Here is a 20,978-nt window from a genome sequence, read left to right as displayed (position 1 = left end):
TCAGAAAGCAATTAGTACTGTTGTATAGAGAACATCTTCACGTTTCCGACCTCCGCTTTTCGTTTTTTTCTTGACGTCAGCATCACGTGAGCACCGTTGACGTGAGTCGAGCAGTATGGCCAGGTGGAGAAGGCTTTCTGCGTATTTGAATTTGTGAAAACAAATTCTGTTGCTGTTGTACAGCATCGTTTTAGAACACGGTATGGTCCTCCCCTTCCTACAAATGTGAGCGATCTTAAATAACGCATCACAACAGCTGCTGTGACTGTTGACATGGACATGCTGAGACGTGTTTGGGGAGAACTGTACTATCGCATTGATATCTGTTGTGTTACAAAAGGGTCACACATAGAACATTTGTTAGAACACTTGTAACTTACCAATTTAAACTTCAGGACGTACTCTTCAAACCATGTAAGTACTTCAGCCCTATTATTAAAACTCTTCTTTCTGTATAAAAGAAAAGTTGAAAACAAGCCATAGAGAATGAGAAAAACAAAGGGTAGTAAAACAGACTCAGGGTGTGTATGAGAGAAAGGTCAAAAGACAGAGAAATAAAGAAGCGAAAGACAGAAAGAAGTAAAACGAAAGTAAAATGAAAATAAAATTATAAAAAGAGGCTAAAAGACAGATAAAGATAAAGATATAGAAGCAAGAGATAGAGGAATATAGAGAAATAAAGAAATGAGATAAACGGAAAGGAGAAAAAGCAGGAAAATAAAGAAAGAGAAGGAAAGAGGAAAAGAAACGAGAGAGAAATACAAAGAGGTGAAGGCAGAGAAATAAAGAAGCGAGGGAAAGAGAGAAGGAAAGAAATGAGAGATGTAATGGAAAAAAAGAAATGGAAAAAAACAGAGGATGACGAAGAGAAGGAAAGACTAAAACAAATAAGAGAGAGAGAGAGAGAGAGAGAGAGAGAGAGAGAGAGATATTGGAAATGAGATTGGAAATGATAGATAGCACATTACAAAAAATGGCCAAGGAAAGAGGAAGGATTTGAGAAGAAAGAGATAGTAACTATGGCTGAGGAAAGAAAAACGGAAATCTAGAAAGAATATATAGAGAAGAAAAACAGAGAGGAAACGGGGAAGGATCCAACGAGAAGAGAGGAACGAACAAGAAGCAATTCTTTTTATTTTATTTTTTATTATTCTAGTGTGGTCCTTGACCCTTTCTGTCGGTGTCCCTGCGAGCCCTAAGGATACCACTCGTCTCCGCGGGGCAACATCAGAAGTTCCAGTGATGTCGACGACTTTCCAATCGCCAATTCCCGTCTTGCACCGGTGCCAGCTCCCGTCTTGCAAATTTGATGCCGGATTCGGACGTGGAAATAGGAACTCCGGTGTCCGGGGGCGGGGGAGGGAGTTGCTTTTACAACGCGCGCACCTGCTCGGAATGACAGAGAGTGTGAGGGGCCCTTTTTTTTCCCTCTCTCGTTCTTTTGGAGAATTGGGACAGGAAAATCTAATTTTATGCCTGCCCGAGGTCCTCCCAACTTTGGTCGTTCTCTGGGGAGCGCCAGCAGGTGTCACATTTTGCAACATCAATACCAGCCGCCCCTTCCCGGTTCTTCTGGGAGCGATGGCGGTCGTTTCGCAGCCCGTAGGAATTGGGGTCCTCGCATAAAACGGAAAGCAGACGTCAACAGGAGTGCGTAACTGTCACCTTGTGTTCCTTACGGAGATAGGCGTGGCAAACACTCGCTGGAAGCAATTCTTTCCGCGCTTCTTCCGCTGTTGTGGAGTTCTTTCGAGGTTATTCCGGTATTGTAGTTATTTCGCGGTTATTCCATTCGCACTTTATATTTTGCGCGATTACTGCTCTTGTGTTTATTGCGGGTTTGGAGACTTCTTTTGCATTTTATCCATTTCGCGGTTATTTTTTCGCTCATAATTCGTTGTGCAATTATTCCCTTTGCGTTTAATACATTTCCATCATTATTTTTCTTGTGCATATTTCGGCGTAGTAGTTTTTTGGCGCTCAATCCATTTCGCGATTTTATTTTTGAGCTTATTCCGATGTTGTAGACTTTGAATTGAATTGTTGTATTAAGTCCATGTTATGCACAGATAGGCTAATCGCGACTGGACCTACAGTTTAAAGTGGGATCCGAACAATTGTGCTGTGCCTCCACCTGGCGTCGAACCCGGGACCCCTCGGTTAAAACGCGACGACGTTACCACTACGCCATCGAGGAGGCTCGGTGTTATTCCCTTGGCGCTTATTTCGATATTGTAAATTTATTTCTCGCTTAATTCATTTCGATAGTTCGCACCACATTCGTACTAAGGACATGCTTCCCTGTTTGAGATTACATACTTGCTGCCTGGTTAGAGACTTCCTCTGAATAAACAATGTTCGGTTTGGAAAACCACTGCCTCCCTTTAAAATGAAAACTGAGTACCACCAACATTCTCGCCTCCACACGCACTTGTTGAGATCCCATTTTCACGGTGCAGATGCTGCGCTTGCCCGGACCAAGAGCCACGAGATAAAATCTCTTGCGGGATGCGACGGAGAAGAAAACAAAAGCAAAGCGATCGTTTTATTTACATCCCCCGCAACATGACTCGGGAGTACCGAGGAAGGAAGCTAATATTAGTGCTGCATCGATTTTTTGCGATACGCGATTCTTACGTGTACGCACCACATGGAGTGCCTAATATCGTACCATGCGGGTTGCAGCGTCGCAGGATAATTAAGCATAGTTTTTATGTGCTTGGAACAAGATCGAGCTGCGTTTGCTAAGCGACAAGGTCGGGACAATCCCGATGGCGTACTGCTAACACAATAATCAAGGGGCGTGGAGGCACACTGCAGGGTGGCTATGATCAGAGTTCGCAACTGGACCTTGATCCTTAGGCGCCATTTAGATCCTATTGCAGTAAAGCTAGTCGCCAAAATTGAGAACTTAGTCGCCAAATTATATCTCCATTAAAATGAAAAAAATATGACCATTAATAGTATTTCTAGTTTATTGCAAACCCTACCTGTTAGTCAACCACATTGACAAAAAAGCTATCTCAAATGTCTATTCTAGTGTTGATTTTGTTTGTAAGTTCATTTTATGCACAGAGAGGGTAATCGGGACTGAACTTACAGTTTTAAGTGGGATCCGAACCAGTACATGCCTCCAAAGGGTATCGAACCCGGGATTAATTGATTACGAAGCGTTAACGTCAAAATTTCCCTCTTAAAGTTCATAGATATGGGCAGTACAGTACCGAAAAGGGACGAAATGCGAAAGGGAAAAACCTTGAAAAGTATTAAGCCCGAATAGAAAAGAAGCGAAAACAGTGCTAAAGAAAAAACCAAGGAGAGACGTAAAGTGTGAAAAGAATAACTTCAGCAAGCATAGAACGCTAAAGGTACGAGGGTCACTATTTATATTTTGAGCCTTATCAGCACTGATTGAAGTTAGGCGCGATTTGACGTTTGCACGGAATCGTCTGGCATTATTGACCATAACGTACTTCAAATGTTTGGTCAATAGCTTGATTTGTGTTGTTTATGTTGCCTTGGAGATTGCTCGACAACAATAAAATGGAATTAACTCGTGAACATTTTCGTGCGATGATCTTTTACGATTTTCGACGTGGATTATCAAGACAAGAGTGCATCGATCAACTTACTTCCACATTTGGCGATGAAGCCCCATCCTTTGCCACTGTGAAACGCTGGTATAACGAATTTAATCGTGGCCGCCATTCGCTCACCGACGAGATTCGCGAAGGTCGTCCAAAATCAGTTGTTGTTCAAGAAAACATTGATGCTGTGCAAAACCTAATACTGCAAGATCGTCATGTGACATACTGTGAGATTGAGGCAACCATAGGCATTAGTTCCACCAGCATATATAAAATTTTACATGATCATTTAGCTGTGAGAAAGGTATGTTCTCGTTGGATACCACACAATTTGACAAAAACTCAAAAAGACGCTCGCGTCAATTGGTGCAAACAAATGCTCAATAAATACAATCGTGGTGCTTCAAAAGACGTATATAAGATTGTAACAGGTGACGAATCATGGATATATGCATATGAGCCGGAACGTAAACAGCAGTCGACTGTATGTGTGTTTCAAGATGAACCCAATCCAACAAAAGTTGTTCGCGCTCGAAGCACATCGAAACAAATGGTCGCCTGTTTTTTCGGGAAAACTGGTCATGTGGCAACTGTGCCTTTAGAGGAACGTAGAACGGTCAACTCTGAATGGTACACAACAATTTGTTTGCCAGAGGTCTTCGGTCAAATACGGAAAACAAACAAACGCCGTCGGATCATTCTTCATCAAGACAATGCCAGCTGTCACACATCTCGTCTAACAACCGACTTTATGAACAGTCAAAAAATCGAATTGATGGGTCATCCGCCGTACAGTCCTGATTTGGCACCCAATGACTTCTTCTTGTTCCCGAATGTCAAGAATAAATTGCGTGGACAACGATTTTCGTCGGCGGAAGACGCCGTTGATGCGTTCAAAAACCATGTTATGGAGGTGTCTCAAGAAGATTGGAAAAACTGCTTTGACAAATGGTTCGAACGAATGCAAAAGTGTATTGACCATAAAGGAGAATACTTTGAAAGACAATAAAGCAGTTTTCAATGCCAAATTCCTGTTTTTTCATTGTTAGGCTCAAAATATAAATAGTGACCCTCGCATAACGGCGAAAGGTCTAAAGCTCGAAAGGAATAGTAGCGAAAAGGGCAAAGTGTCAAAGGCATTACTGAGAAAAGTATTAAGTTCGAATGGAAAAACCTCGAAAAAAGGATAAAGTACGAAAGGAATAATAGCGAAAAAGAACAGAGGGCAAAAGGAATAACCGCGAAAAAGTATAAAAACCCGAAAGGAATAACCGCAGAAAGGATTAAGCGCTAAAGGAATTATCGTGAAAAAGTACAAAAATTGAGAGGTAAAACAGCGAAAAGGGATAAATCTCGAAAAGAATAACAGCGAAAGGGTTAACCGCAAAAATAGGATAAAGCATAAGGAGTAACAGAAAAAGGAATACAGTTCTAACAACGCAGTAGTGAAGACTATCCACGAAGAATCAAAAGTGCAAAAATAAAGATGTGAGCATAAGTTTAACCAGAGTGAGGAAAATGATAGAGAGTGACCAGGCAACAGTGAAGAGTGCAGTCAAATTAGACGAATTTTCTCGAAATAAAGGAACTAATTCATATAAGCTGAAGTTCTTTCCGCTAAGGGCACCATACTGAAAACTATGGCGGACAACTGAAGAAACATATTTGCCAAATTCCATTTTAATGCGAAATATTGAAATTATCGTTCTTCCGATATGATGGTATTACCTAACGTGCCAATGATCTGCAGAACACTTAATATGTTGTAATTGATGTTACTAGTGTCATAGGAAAGATATTGTCAATTATTTTCTTTATTTCGTGGAAACTTTAATTTGTCCGCCATATTGAAAAATGGCCGACTTAGCGGAAGGGTGATCGCCGGGGACGTATGTTGTTATTAATGCTGTAAAGAAGTTTTGTATGAAATTTCAGCTTGTTGTGAACCAATTTCTTTAGTTTTCCTATTTTGACTGCACTTGATGGAAGAAGCGTGAACAGAATTAAGCAAGAAAGCAACAACCAGGAACAAGAGGGGGAAAAACGATGACAGATGAAGAAAAGTGAAGGAATAAATGCAAAAATGGATTGAGCACAAGATGAGTAACGGCGAAAATATGATTTGGAGAAAGAGGATAAAGCAGGAACGAGATAACAATGAAGGAATGACCTTGAAAGAGAAACAACCGGGAAAAGAATAGCAGTGAAAAGAATTAAAGTGTGAAGGAGTTCTTCGGAAGAAAACAGTCCTTAATCCGTTCGTCAACTCTTGCAACAAACCTTGCCTGTCGCGCCCAAAGGCTGCAAAATAGCTTTGAAGAGAGTCATTCTGCCATTCACCGAATTGCCGACACATGATAACAACTGTTGAATTAATCGCCGCTGCGAATGGAATGACGCTTCGACGTGCTTTATGAGGCTAATTGCACAGGAATGATCTATTTTACGACGGGGCGATGGGGCGTGAGAGCGTCCCGATGCCTGGGTCAGCAGAGGCGGTTGCAGCGGCTGCATTTTACGCTGCGTCGCTTCGGCAAACACTGAAAGCGGCGTCAGCTGAATGCCCAAGCGCTGCATACGTCATTCGGGTCAGTGTTGCCAAATGCGATTGAAATTTGTTTGACTGGTTGATTTGCTTTATTTTACTTCCATTTTCTGTCATCTTTGGCCAAATCCGAAGATGAGGATGAGTGATGATTTGATCAAATTTATGAAGGGACACTCACAAACTCTAGCGTACGCAGAGGGGGGCTGAAGGGGCTACAGCCATCTTCGAAATCTTAACATTTTCAAACAAAGTCAGTGAAGAACTCTGGAAAAAACCAGAGTGGTAAATTCAAATTCATGCCTTAAAATGACTCCGGATTGACATTTTCGAGAGCGGAAAGTTTTTCGGCGATTGAAATTTGTATCCGAGAAGGAAAGGCAAAGCTATCCCCTGTGCAGTGAATGCTGTAAGGTCCCACACATCCTCGATCTCGGCCATACGGTTATATGATCAGCACCATGCTCCGCATACTTTCACACAAGTACTCATCGAACAGGAGGGATGCATTAAGGGGTAACTTTTTGAGAAGGTATCCAAAAATCAATATCTCTTCCATGTCCCGTCAACCATTTCATCTTAACGCCATTCATCCACATCGTCGGGATTAGTCAAAGTGCCGGAAATGTAAGGTTAAATATACTAAATCAATCAATCATCAAACAGGAGAGTCACGCTCGTCAGTCGGGCAGCGTTGCGACTCTGTACCTTTCTTATCATGAATCGCTTTTCTTGAATGGTGATAATATGAAGGGGCAAACACAACACGAGTCACACACACAGGATTATACTGGGTGTGTGTCCAGACAGCAGAGCCTCGTTAGTCTGCAAAACGCAGTCCAGGGTATATAGCCTGGAAGAGAAATTGACATGCCTTACACATCGACCAAGACAGAGACGTATAATAATGTTTGTCCCATCATTCATTTGATCACTCAGCTTCATCGTCGCGATCAACTGTAGTGCTAGAACATCTACGTAAAATAACGAAAGCGCAAAGAAGCAGTGATGGGACTCGATGCGCTGACCGCTCAGCAGTGATGCGCCGTAGACTTTCAGTTTACGTCTACATGCGTTGTCTACACGTAATCTACGCGTAGATTACATTGGGTTTTAGTTTACATAAACTACGTAGATAATCTAAAGTGCATTTCAAGGGTTTCATGAAAGGAAAGTGACATTTTCAACTATATTGGTTCCTAACGAAATGAAAAGATTCCTATTTACAACAAAATTTATTATCAACTATGGAAGAAGATAAATAGTATGCAAAAAACAACAACAGATGGCAGTCGTGAGGCAAGAGTGGTCTTCATCCAATAAAACACTAGAATATTTCTATATTAGGTTTCTTCCTAGATGAGAAATTGTTCGAATTTGGAAGAAAGAGTATGAAAGTTGTCCTCACACATCAGCAACTGATGCGCAGTATAATTTTCTTTTAATTCCAAGGCGCCCTTTGCTAAGTTATCACCTTTGGCCATGCTGTTTACATAGATACGTAATCTACGTGTATAAAATAGTCTACATGTAGAATGTAGACTATGGTTGTTTACGCGTAGACGCACATCACTGCCGCTCAGTGATATTATACCTTTCTCCCCTGATAGCGTCGTGGTTGACGTCTTGTAATCAAGAGATCCTGGTTTCGATTTGCAGGGGAAGCACATTGCACAGGAACCCAGCTCGCACTTTCAACTGTATATCTACTTGAGCATCAATTGGACTTCGAACACGCTTATATCTCTCCCAGGGACTCCAGTGGAGCCTCCAAAATTTCAAGGTCCCTTCCTATAACAGCAAGAGCAGAGGAGACACGACTACCAGGCTGTCTACAATTTTGTACAAAGAAAATTCCCTGACTTTTCCAGGTTTCGCAGACCAGGAATAAAAATTTTCTCAAACGAGCCATTATGATAATTCATGTATTTAAAAATGAATGTAAGGTCCCTACATTTTAGCTAAGCACCATACTTAGTATTGCCCTGAACCAAGCTTTTTAAAATATTCACTTCACATGCTAAAAGTAATAACAAGAAGGGAAGCTGAAAAGAAATTGACTGTTGGATAAGGGCATCAGGGATGAGCTTATTGACTAGTAAATAAGTAATTATTTTTTCTAAAAAAATCATAATTAAATATTAATCCCAATACAGCCCAACTTACAAATTGAAACAAGAAAGTGGTACTGGAGAATATTTCTACTTGAAAATAGTTTCAAACGTGATCCCTTATCCTAGAATAATTACTATGTAATTGCTACAGTAACCTCCTTTAATACTCGCGATACCAAAATGAAGTATAGTTTCTCCACAACAAATTTCAAATTTCTTGTTTGTCCTGTTTTTCTTCGTTCAAAAACCTACTTCTCGTACAACATAAATGTTGATTTTGCCAGAAAGTGTCCATGTGTTTAGAAGTGCGAGCAGCGGTTCCAACCATATTATGTAGTTAGAAACTCTGGAACTGGTATAGCTCTCACGATTTACCTTCTAGTATCACATCATATCAGGACTAGAGATATAGTTTGACCCTCACTAAGACCTATCGTCCCCTCATCAACAATCCTTGTGTTCGATTCCTTCCGGATAATTCTATTTATTTGAAATTAGTCAATTAGTCAACTCGGTGAACTCAGGACGCCTGGAATCAACGCCACGAGGTGGTCTATTGTATTTCTCCTAACATCCTGTAGGACTGAGAAGGTAGAACTTTCACATAAGATTTAATTAGTATATTTGGTTATTTTTACGCCGCTCTTCTGGCTCTTTGTGATGGTCGCGACTCGAATCCAGAACATTTCGGAGGCGAGACTGTGGGTTCGTAGCTCAACGAACTCACCAGACAACTTGTGCCCTAAGTTGCTTAAGTAATCAACTGTAGCGGTTCATTTACACAGTAATATGCTTCATTGTTGGCGTTCTCATTCTGGTTATTTTCGAAAACGTAAGCGATAACTGGAAAGCGGGACCTCCGTCTCGTGAACCCTTTCGGGCCACCTTCTTCCACCAGTACATTACGGATCAAATTTTTGCTTTACAACTGTTTTTTAGCCTACATAATAATGTTAGTGATACCAAACTATACCAAAAAATAATTATAGTTTCTACTACATATTCACATCGTGTGAGCCAGAAGTTAATAATAAAATATATTAAAAAATATTTTGTTAGACATTGCAGTTGATCCGTTTTACCCCGAAAGCATGGGTAAAACGGATCACTAATGGGGCAATAGGGATCAGTGTAATTATAAGTACTATAATAACATGAGAATACTATAAAATCTAATATATAAAAATGGATGTGTGTATATGTGTGTGTTTGTTCCGGCATGACTCTCGAACGCCTGGAGCGATTTTAACCAAACTTGGTACACATATCACTTGCAATCTTGAAAGAAATACCGTAGGGGTATGACACCCCTAGGGGTGGGGGTGGGAGGGGGTGACATGTAAAATAATAAAAAAACGACCGATATTAGTGTGGAATCCATAGCTTTCGGGGTCTCTAAAATGAATTGTGACACTCCAAATGCCGTTCAACTCCAAGACACCCCTGGCACCCCTATAGGGTTGGGGTGGGAAGGGGTTGACATGTAAAAATAATCGAAAACGACCGATATTAGTGTGGAATCCATAGTTTTCGGGGTCTCTAAGATGAATTGTGACACTCCAAATGCCGTTCAACTCCAAGACACCCCTGGCACCCCTAAGGATGGGGGAGGGAAGGGGGTGACATGTAATAATAATAAAAAACGACTTATATTAGTGTGGAATCCATAGTTTTCTGGGTCGCTAAGATGAAGAGTGACACTCCCAATGCCGTTTAACTCCAAGACACCTGTGGCACCCCTAGGAGTGGGGGGGAAGGGGGTGTCTTACAATCCGTATCAGACTTCCATCTGCGTGCTTCTTGGGTCATCACATGAAATGCATCAAAATCTGCAAGAATTGCTAGCAAATGTCTACACTAGATATATCATCTCTTCTTATGCCCTGCCTCTTGAAACTTTCTGCTTTCTTCTTGCCCTTGGAAGTAGACGTCATTATTGCGTTTTATTTTCCCTTGATTGCTGCAATGTGTTGTGGTACACCACGGTCACCTAACTTCAACCCCGTGCATGCCGTGAAAATCCTGGATGTGGATAAATGGAAGTCAACTTAGGTAAAAGAGCCATAACTTGTTAGCGTACCGATTGGAACTCTCCTTTCTAATCAATGTCCAACATTGGTGCTGGTACACTAATTGTAGTCCTTTTCATAAACAGAAAACAATATCATATTTTCTTAGGGTTCTACGTGTACCTGTTGTCCATTCTGAGAAACACGTAACAATATCGTATTATTTTGGCATAAATATTTTGCCCTTTTTAAAGGAATAGCGGTTCATTAAAATAATAACGCCCTGCAGGGGGTACATCGCCCGTGTTAGCACCAGCGCTTCATGTAAACAACAATGTGCTACCTTGTTCGTAAAGATATTGGTTTATATTGAGAACAATATCCTATATTCTTGAGGTATATATTGTGCCCTATTTAGAAGCACTGTTTGATTTGGACAGCAATGTCCCATCTGGTTGAGGAATATATCCTATGTTTAGAAACAGGGGTAATTTACATAGAAATGCTCTATCTTCTTGGGTTGTATAGTGTACCCTATTTAGAAGACAGTGATTCAATTAGACAGAAAGATAGGAACATCCTATTTGTGGGGTTGTATATTGCACCATATTTATAAACAGTGGTTGATTTAGATAGCAATATCCTATCTACTTGGTGTAACTACTGAACTACCCTATTTAGAAACAGTGGATGATTTAGAAAGAAATGTCATTTCTTCTTGGTGTGTGTAGTGGGCTTCATTTAGAAACAATAGCTGTTTAGACAGAAGTGTCCTCTCTTCTTGTGGTATAGTGTATGTTATTTAGAAACAGTGGTTGATTTAGACAGAACAGAAATGTATAACTGTCTTCGGGTACCCTACTTAGAAACAATGATTGAATTAGACACAAATGTCTTACTGTCTTCGGGTTTTTGTATACCCTATTTAGAAACAGTGGTCTATTTAGACAGAAATGACCCATCTTCTTGTGGTATAGTGTATCTCATTTAGAAACAGTGGTTGATTTAGACAGAAATGACCTCTCTTCTTGTGGTATAGTGTATCTTATTTAGAAACAGTGGTTGATTTAGACAAAACAGAAATGTGTAACTGTCTTCGGGTACCTTACTGAGAAACAGTGGTTGAATTAGACAGAAATGTCTTACTATCTTCGGGTTTTTGTATACCCTATTTAGAAACAGTGGTCTATTTAGACAGAAATGACCTCTCTTCTTGTGGTATAGTGCATCTTATTTAGAAACAGTGGTTGATTTAGACAAAACAGAAATGTGTAACTGTCTTCGGGTACCTTACTTAGAAACAGTGGTTGAATTAGACAGAAAAGTCTTACTGTCTTCGGGTTTTTGTATATGACCTATCTTCTTGGGGTGTGTAATGTACCCTATTTAGAAACAGTGGTTTATTTAGACAGCAACATCCTATGTTCTTGAGGTGTACAGTAGTATACCCTATTTAGAAACAGTGGTTGACTTAGACGGCAACATCCTATCTTCTTGGGGTGTATAGCATACCCTATTTAGAAACAGTGGTTGATTTAGACAGCAACATCCCATCTTCTTGGGGTGTATAGCGTACCCTATTTAGAAGCAGTGGCTCAATTAGACAACAATGCATGCTCCTCGTACCTTGTTCGGGTATCCATTGTAGCGCAGCAGTTTCTTGCAGCACTTTCCCCTGTTCTCGTAGTAGAACATCTGGACCATGGTCTCGGAGTTGGTGGGATGCTGGGGGATGCAACAACTGGACCAGGACGCGGGGTGCGGCCTCTGTTGCACGCACGGGGCAACAATGTCATCGACACTTCGCGATTGCCGCCGGCAAATGTCTACCACGGCCACGCACTCGGGTTCGCGTCTCGGCGGGGGCCTCTGCTCGCTCGGGCGCCCGTCCGACGCCTCCCGGGCGTCCTCCGGGTGCTCCTGGGGCTCTTGGTGGACGGTGGCCGTCGTGGTGACCCTACTGGCGCCTTCACCGCCACCACCGACCGCCAATGCATCGCCTGTGGCCGCCACGTCGGTCTGTCTGCAGCTGCACCGACCACCGTCGACCCTCGCATCCGACCTGCTCTGCTCTTGTGGGACTCCACGCCCTTCCTCGGCTTGTTTACATCCCGAACACGCAGGCCTGAACTCCGAGCGGCAGTGTTGCCATCCGGCGCTGCGGAAATTATCATATTCTGTCCTACCCAGAGCAGGCGCGGATTCATGGGGAGGAAGAGAGAGAGAGAGGGGGGAGTGAGGGAAAAGAGAGATATTGGAAGATGGAGAAAGATAGAGGGCAAGCCCCTTTCCCTATTTTTCTATCGTTCTCTCTATCACCCTTATAAAAAGAAAAAGAGGGAGAGAGAAATAAACAGAGAGAGAGGGAAAGAGAAAGAAAAATAATCTCTCTGACTCTAAGAAAGAGAGAGAAAGAAAAACGCAGAGAAAAAGGGGATGGGCGATATATTATTTCGATATATTATGCCTAATATTTTCGAAGACTCAAATGTTGTCTGATCACCAAGTTAGGCTCAAGAATATTGTTTAACGCTATCTTACCCGAGAGGGGGGGGGGGTGTAAGCCCAACACCTCTATTTCCCAATTGTCCAACTGTGAAAAATTTTTCATGAAAAATTGACAATAAATTGCATTGTTCCCTATGGTGTTCCCAATATTTCTGTATTACTTTTGTTCATAAAAATATAAACGTAATGTAAATAGAAGGCAAAATGAATTAGATGGTCCTATCAGGCGCCATCTTTGAATGCGTGTTATTCGAGAGTGTACAATTGGTTGGTAAAGTTAATGTTTCTAATTATTATAATTAATAAACAACTGCACCTCCATAAATAAAAGAAAGCATTATTTTTTGTGGGTTTTGGTAAATGGTAAAATACTTGTGTGACACTCATGTGACATGTCCTTCCCGGACGTATGAACAGAGTGTTGAAGTACACCATCCCGCCTGATAGATATGAATCTTGGAGGGAAGTGACGAGATTAATGGAAGTGCACGAGAGTAGGTTTTTGTGCTGTTACTGTGATTTCTTTTTGTGAGTTTCGTTATGATGTAAAACTTTGGTTCTTTTTAAATTGCATAATCAAGATAAATAGATTCTGAATTCATATGTTAAAACGTAAGTTCTGTGTTTTTGTGTCTATTTTTTGCAAATCTTAATGTTTTCCCGTGCCCTGGGAGGTATCACGCGTATACCAATATATAGTCTCATGTTGCTCATTCTCAATTTGTATTGAGATAAATATATTATTATGACTATTAATGTCCTATGGTTGAATCTGGCAAGACCGTGTCACATGCAATAATTGGTTATTATTTCTTATTAATCATGGTAATTTTTGTAATTATAATTAATAAATAACTGCAAATATATAATCAACGTAGGAAGTAGTGATTGAATAACAGAATGGTTTGTTGAATGTTAATGATAAAAAACAGTGTTGGCCTGTGAGTCCCTCGCCCTTCAGGGGTAAGTTAGTGTTAAAGTTTGATTGAAGCACCCTTTATGCTCATGATAGGCTAATCGGAACTAGACCTACAGTTTAAATTTGGATCCGAACTACTGAGCAATGTATCTCAAAAGGGGATCGTACACGAGACCTCCTGATATAATAGGTTTTTGTTTTCTTTGTTTGTTTATCCTCATATCAGATCGTACAGTTACCGTGGCAACGTGAGGAACTATGGCAACGACATACAATTGTAACAATTTTTCCAGCTCTGGACATCTTTGCAAAACAATGCCCGCATCTTTAAAATATGTAAGGCAGCTTGGTTCCTGTTTACAGTACTGTCGTAACATTCTGTAGAATCTTCGAAATGTAACGTACAACGAACTCTACAACCCCGGACAGCCATCACCTTTCCAATCAGGAAATTGCTAGAACCATCTAAGGAATGCTTGTCAGACATTGCCGAGCTTCCTTGATCGCCATCGTTGTAAACAGATGTAAACGATCCCAATGAAGGAAGAGACAGGTCTGACTCTGCATTTTGTTTACCAAAATCAATCTGAATAAATGTCTGGGGAGAAAGAGGTCAGTGGGCAGTTCTAAACTATCAGTCAGAGGGTGCTGAAGTACGAGCTAAAAGTCTAGGAGAATTGAGTGAAGTCTGGGTTTCCAGGCTTGAACTATAAACGGACACTTCGTTTTAACCAAGTCCGTGGTTCGACACCTCGAGGGGGCACTTCCATACAGTGAAAGACAGGTATCTCCGTTCACCACGCTAATCCAGTCTGTAGGGGTTTAAACTCAAGCGTTCTGTTCTGACATTCATATGTCTGTAGTTATTACCTCTCGCTCCTGGGGTGTAAGGGGTGATTTTCCACCTAGTACACCCAACTGTCAACCTCACTTCCACGTTAGTACACCCTGGACTGCGTTTTGCAGACGAACGAGGCTCTGGCGACTGGCACTCTGGCCAGTATAATTTTGTTTGTATTGTCCTGTTCTTTTGTCCTTATGTGTGCTGAGTGCCCCTTTACAGCCTCGGCTTTTAACGGCAGTCGGAATATTTTAAGATTTTTAATTACGCAACGTTAGAGTTGTTCTTTGTAAAGATAAGGGGCTGGACCCCGTATAATATGACGGGTGCAAAATAGCCTAAGTGCTGACGCACCCAAAATTTTAAAATCAAATCAAATCAAACCTCTCGCTCCTTACCATCAAGCTTACCATGAATAGCGAGTTGCTCAATATAGAGGATGAATGATCAGTGAGCTACATCACCCATTGGGTCACCTAAAATTCCCTAGTTCGATCCCCCGTTCCAGGAAAACGTTACGCTGTAGCTTGGAATTGACTCTTGGTGAAGTGACGTACCCGAGTTAAGGCTCGTCTGCACCCTTGGCAGCCGTCAGAGCAATTTTTTCAAATTTTCCTCTCCATTCGCTGTGATATTCCAAAATCTAAAAAACTACATGAGCTTAGAATTTATTTTAGAGCATTGACGTGAATTTTCGTGTAGTTTTCTTTCGCTGTTGTCTAGATATTATCAATAGTTTAATAGACTTACGTAATCCAGAAACTATTGAGCTTTTATTCTCTTCTTCATTTCCCCCCTTTCTCACTCTCTTTCCTTGCTTTCTCTTTTTCCCCCTTTCTATTATTTTCTTTGAGAGAGAGAGAGAGAGAGAACGAGAGAGAGAGAAAGAGAGAGAGAAGAGAGAGATAGAAAGAGAGAGAAAGAGAGAGAGAAAGAGAGAGAAAGAGGGAGAGAAAGAGAGAGTGAAAGAGAGAGAGTAAGAGAGAGAGAGTGAAAGAGAGAGAAAGAGAGAGAGAGAGAAAGAGAAAGAGAGAAAGAGAGAGAGAGAGAGAAGCGGCTCCCTCCTCCTCTGTCTCACTCTCTCTTTCATATATAGATAATAAAAGGGAGGAGGAGAGGAAAATGACAAGAGAGGAAAAGAAAGAGTACAATTTTTCAAAGATTATACTAAGGTTTGAAATGAGAGATTTCCGAGTGTCTCGGAACGAAATCTAGGTCTTATTTCGTATGCGGGTGGATGTATATCTCCTTCCCATCTCGATATTGTTTCAAATAGAAGTGTTCAATTTGTTGAGCTACTGCATTGTAAAGATGTGAAAAACTGAAAAAATTCCATGTCTAGCACAATTAGGCAAAGGATGGCAACAGTGAAGTCGCCGTCAGGGCGAGCGGGAGATCAGCGAAGCTGCGCTGGACCAGAGCGTTCTATCTGGCAGCCCCGACAGGAAGTTCTTTTCCTTCCCACCCCAAATATCCCCCTCTTTCCTCTTTTTTATCATCTCTCCTCTGCTTATCCCCTTTTCTCTTTCTCGCTCTTTCCGCATTTTTTTGCGTTGCCGTTTCGTCCTTAATTTTTAGCAACGCATGCTCAGATCCTCTCAGCAACAGCGCCTCACGACTCCGAGTCCCCAAGACACATAGCGTTACACAGCGATTATTTGACGAGGAGAAGAGAGGGGATGGTGGACAGAAATAGAGAAGAAGGAACGGAGAGGAGGATGGGATGATAGAAAGGCCACAAATCACGTTAGGAATCTGGGATTGATGTTCTGCAGGGGGCTACACAAGAGACAGAGGGAGGGGGGACGGGGCTGGGTGCGATATCCTGTGGGGAGGACAAGGGTGGTTTCCCCCACCAACAATCTTGGCCTCAAAAATCCTCCCACCAAAAATTTCCGGGGGCGGGGAGCTTTTGTTATGACAACAAAAGATGAGATGTTAGTTTTGAGTTAAAATATATTTTACAAAGGATAATATTGAAAACACAGTCTCTTTCAAGAGATCATTAACAGATCTACGCCAATAGCAATTGTTGCACAATAAAAGCAAAAATGCAAGGCAAATATAAGTATTACGTATGACATCTAATTGATTTATATTAATAGAAAACAAGAAACTATTTCAACTATTTTATATTTCTTGACATCTTTAAGCAGTTATTAAAGGAATTAGTTTGCTAGTTCATAAATATCTGATGTACAGGGTTACTCAAAATTATGTTAACACTAATGGATTTGACTAATCCTGTAGGTAAAAGTAACAAATTCCTTTATATATATATTTAATAATAATGAATTTTAAATATTTAGTAATTTATTTTACATTTAATAACATTATAAATATGTACGTCATATAAGCGTGCGCGTGTGTATATATTAAGATCTTTCCCTCCCTTCATCCGCCTGCACAAGTCTTCAATGATATCGCACCCTGGGATGCAGAAAGAAAGAGACAACAAAAGAGGGAGATTTAGGTACAGGAAAAGAAAGACAGTGGCGAAAATAACAGAGAAACAGAAAAATAAACAGAATATTAAGGCTCGGATGGACCTTTAACAGAAGCCAGGGCAATTGCTTAGAAATTTGCTCAATTTTTCAGAAAACCGTTATGATGTTCCAAAAACCTAAAAAATTACATACGTACATTCTTCTTGAGTATTCACGTGAATGTTCGTGTGGTTTGCATTCGCTGTTGTCTAAATATTATCAATAGTTTAATAGACTTACGTATCCACAAAACTATTGAAATGAAAGGTAATGGGATCGTTACAACCCAGGACGACGAATTTGCAATGTAAAAAAAAAACACATCTAATAGCTCAAATAACTACGATGTGGACAAGAGACCAATCCAGGCGCCAGAGCGTCGTTAGCCTGCAAGAATACTGTCCAGGCTAAGTGGAAATAAGGTTAACACTTCTGGAAAGGTCACCCGTTACACACCAATGAGAGAGAAAGCGAGAGAAGTATGATGTACAGTAGGATGGAACGAAAAAAAATATTTTTAAAAAAGTTCTAATAGTGCGGAAAAGTTGTCTTTTGATGTAAAATCGACCAAAATGAAATTTGATGGTAATCGGAGCATGTCTTGAGGTGTCGCAAGTACGATAAAGTTTCATAAATTTGAATTTTTTTTTGCTCTATTTCAACCTTATTCTCTAGTTTCTTATTTGCGCTATAAAAGCCCAAATCAAAAAGTTAGTACTTTTTATGCCTTTTTATTAATATAACAAACGTTTTTTTGGGGTTTTAAATTTAATATTTTAATAATATTTTTTTTATCCTCACCATAAATTTAAAACCCCCCAAAAACGTTTGTTCTATTAATAAAAAGCATAAAAAGTACGAACTTTTTGATTTGGGCTTTCATAGCGCAAATAAGAAACTAGAGAATAAGGTTGAAATAGAGCAAAAAAAAATCAAATTTATGAAACTTTATCGTACTTGCGACACCTCAAGACATGCTCCGATTACCATCAAATTTCATTTTGGTCGATTTTACATCAACAGACAACTTTTCCGCACTATTAGATTTTTTTTTTTAATTTCGTTCCACACTAATGTACAGTCACAGCCAATAAAAATGACACACCTAGATCCTGAAATACTCTCTTCGTTATGTGTGTTGCCTAACTCTGGATTATAATAGCAAAATTTCAATAGCAACTTCTACCAGCGTCATAGAGCTAGGCAACACCCATAACTCCTTGCACGGAAGCTAGTATTTCAGGATCTAGGTGTCCAATTTCTATTGCCACTGACTGCATTGGCGCCCGGAAGAAGGGGGCCAGAGGGTGCCCTTCCCCCCGCGAGATATCTGAGAAAAGTTCATGTAATTCGAATGGTGAAATTTTAGTGATATTATCACAAATAATAATGGTTTTTTCTGTGATATACAGCCTGTAAGTTGCAGCAATCAGCTACCATGCCAAACAAATAACAAAAATTACGTTTTCACCAGAGACATTACAATAAAATTGACTGCCTAGTTAGAGGTGTGGTGGACAGAAATATTTTGGTCGGATTGGATTGAGGGGATTATTATTGTTGTTGTTATTAATTACGGTACAGGGTGTCTACCAAAATAACATATCCAAAATTCTTGACCTTTCTGTCCTTTTTTAACATTTATTCAATCACCTCCTACTTGCAAAATTAAGAAAATAAATATTTTATTCAATGAAAAACTCTTACTACAAGGCCGGTTAAGATGAAATGTAAAGCTGTACTTTAACAAGAGATTTATGCTTGCTTTACGTATTAATGCATGTAAAAATTAATGTTTCAGACTTTATCCTGCATGGGGAATGGCCACATTATTTAATATTTGTACAAAACTTTACACACACAAGAATGTAATTCTTAAAAAACAAGATGAATAAATCTTAAACACAACTCAATACAATTTTTAACAAATTCCAGTAAAGACATATGCCATTGTAAGTTCATTATGCTGTAAAAATAGCAAACATTCTTGACATAAAGCATAATTTCTTGACTATTTCTTGACTTTCTTAACCTATCTGTTCACTTATTGACTTTTTCTTGACTTTCTTGGCTGGTAGACACCCTGTAATAATAACGATAAAGTAAAGTTCCCCGTGCATATAGCGCCGTGCCATGAACTCACATTTAGGGGATGTGGGGGTAGGACCCCACACATTCTCGATCTCGGCCATTTTGGAGGGTCTACCCGATAATAATAATAATAAAAAAAGCTAAAATTTGAATTTCTAGAACTGAAGCCCAGGTGTAAAATCTAACTTTACGCCCCCCTCGAAAAATAATTCTGCGGCTCTCTTGGGTGACCTGCAGTTACCTATTTTGCAAAAGTTGGATGGAAAAATGTAGCCCAACGCCCCTTTAGGCTGGCTCTCTGTACAAACTACACTGCAAGTCATTAAAGCTTGCATCTGTTTCCCGGACAACCAAGCAATATACGAAGGGACCGCAGCATCCATCCACGCCCTTACCAAACCCTCCGCAGCGTGAGGGAGGGGTGGGCAATATCCCCCTTCCGGCATCGCTTCCAATCTCGGAGCGTTCTGCTGATGAGGTTTTTTTTTCGGCGCCAGGCGGTGGAGGAACAGGTGGGCCAAATGAGGCGCTCTTCCGCGATTGAAGACCTCCTATGACAAACGGCCAAAGTTTTTAATTTCCACGAGTGCGGGGCCTAACTAAGCGAGGGCTATAAATTTGAGGCCGCGTAGGTGAGCTTTTTTTGTGCCTGGAAAATTGTCCGAAGCATTTTTTCTATGTGTGGCATGATGGGAAAAGCACTCAAACGACAACAAGATACTCCTAGGAATGTTGATCCAATAATAACGTGTAGTCCATGGAATCCAGTTACTATTAAAAAAATGTGGAACCATATTCTGGATCTGCGATAGTGAATGGAGATTCTCTACACCATGGAAACAGCATTCTGGCAGTCTAACGAGGCCCTGGCGCCAGTATGGTGCAAATTTGGATTTCGCTACGGCATTCAAGCAGTTTCTATCTCTTGTACACCCCTACTCACAAAAAGTGGCACATTTTATAGGGCAGAACAGTTGAAGAATGTGCCACTTTATCTGCACAGGAGTGTACAAAGAATACTGAAGAGACTACCAAAAGACAATGAAAGGCTTGGGGGGTAAAACATAGTAAGTGAAATCATGGTCTTTACTGAATTTCAAAGTAAAATGATCCATCCTTTCATTTTCGCGTGTAATTGCCGTGTCATGTAATCTGCATTGGACTCATTGAACGCATCTGAAATTGGTAAACACAACACGAAAACAATCTATCTACAGTGTGACAATAATATGTTTACCTTGGTGCTGTTTTGGCTTGTTTATATTTATACTATATTTTGTTTATTTTATTTTAGGCTATCTTGTTTTGTGTGTTCTTCTTTCAGGTTTAAAATGGCTTCTGCTGTACTGGAAACTTCAATCAATAAGTAAATATAGCTTCTAATACTCTTAGCGGCGTACCCTGTGGCAGAATGGTTAGCACATTGCGCTGCGACGCAAAGGGTTCCGGGTTCGAATCCCGCTCGGACTTGGTTGTTTGTGAATGTCCATTCATCAATTTCATCACTCATCCCCATCTTTGCAAATTAGCCGAGAGGCACAAAACGCGAAGTTAAATAAACTAAATCAATCAATCAATCAATAATACTCTTACCGAAAAAAACCATGGCAACTGAAAGCTCGTGCAGTTTCCCACAAAAACATGTAGAGTTTGTTGTTCTATCAGCGCCAGAATTACCACTATCCGATTCATAGTTTATCTGTGGTAAATTTAGCAGACCTCCGTGGCGGAGTGGTTAGCACACATCGCTACCACGTCAGGGGCCCCGGATTCGAATCCCAGCCTATGCATGGGCGTTCCTGGTGAGCGTCTTTTCACCAATTTCATCCTCATTCATCTACATCGTCGCGATTTTGTAGATTTATTTATTTATTTATT

General features: G+C 40.5%; 1 protein-coding gene across 1 annotated transcript in view; it reads right to left on the bottom strand.

The window, feature by feature from the left end:
* The window catches only part of LOC145996802 (uncharacterized), a 115,554-nt gene that overhangs the window by 82,627 nt on the left and 11,949 nt on the right, over positions 1-20,978 (bottom strand). Inside the window, exon 2 of the mRNA XM_083133334.1 lies at positions 11,882-12,413. Within this exon, the coding sequence (XP_082989460.1) occupies positions 11,882-12,413 (532 nt within the window). The remainder of the gene's footprint in view (positions 1-11,881; positions 12,414-20,978) is intronic.

This window comes from Lepisma saccharinum, chromosome 13 (assembly GCF_977018435.1).
Source record: "Lepisma saccharinum chromosome 13, izLepSacc3.1, whole genome shotgun sequence".
Taxonomy (NCBI): Eukaryota; Metazoa; Arthropoda; class Insecta; order Zygentoma; family Lepismatidae; genus Lepisma; species Lepisma saccharinum.
The sequence above is the reverse complement of the archived record's forward strand: the minus strand, read 5'-3'. Positions and strand labels throughout refer to the sequence as shown.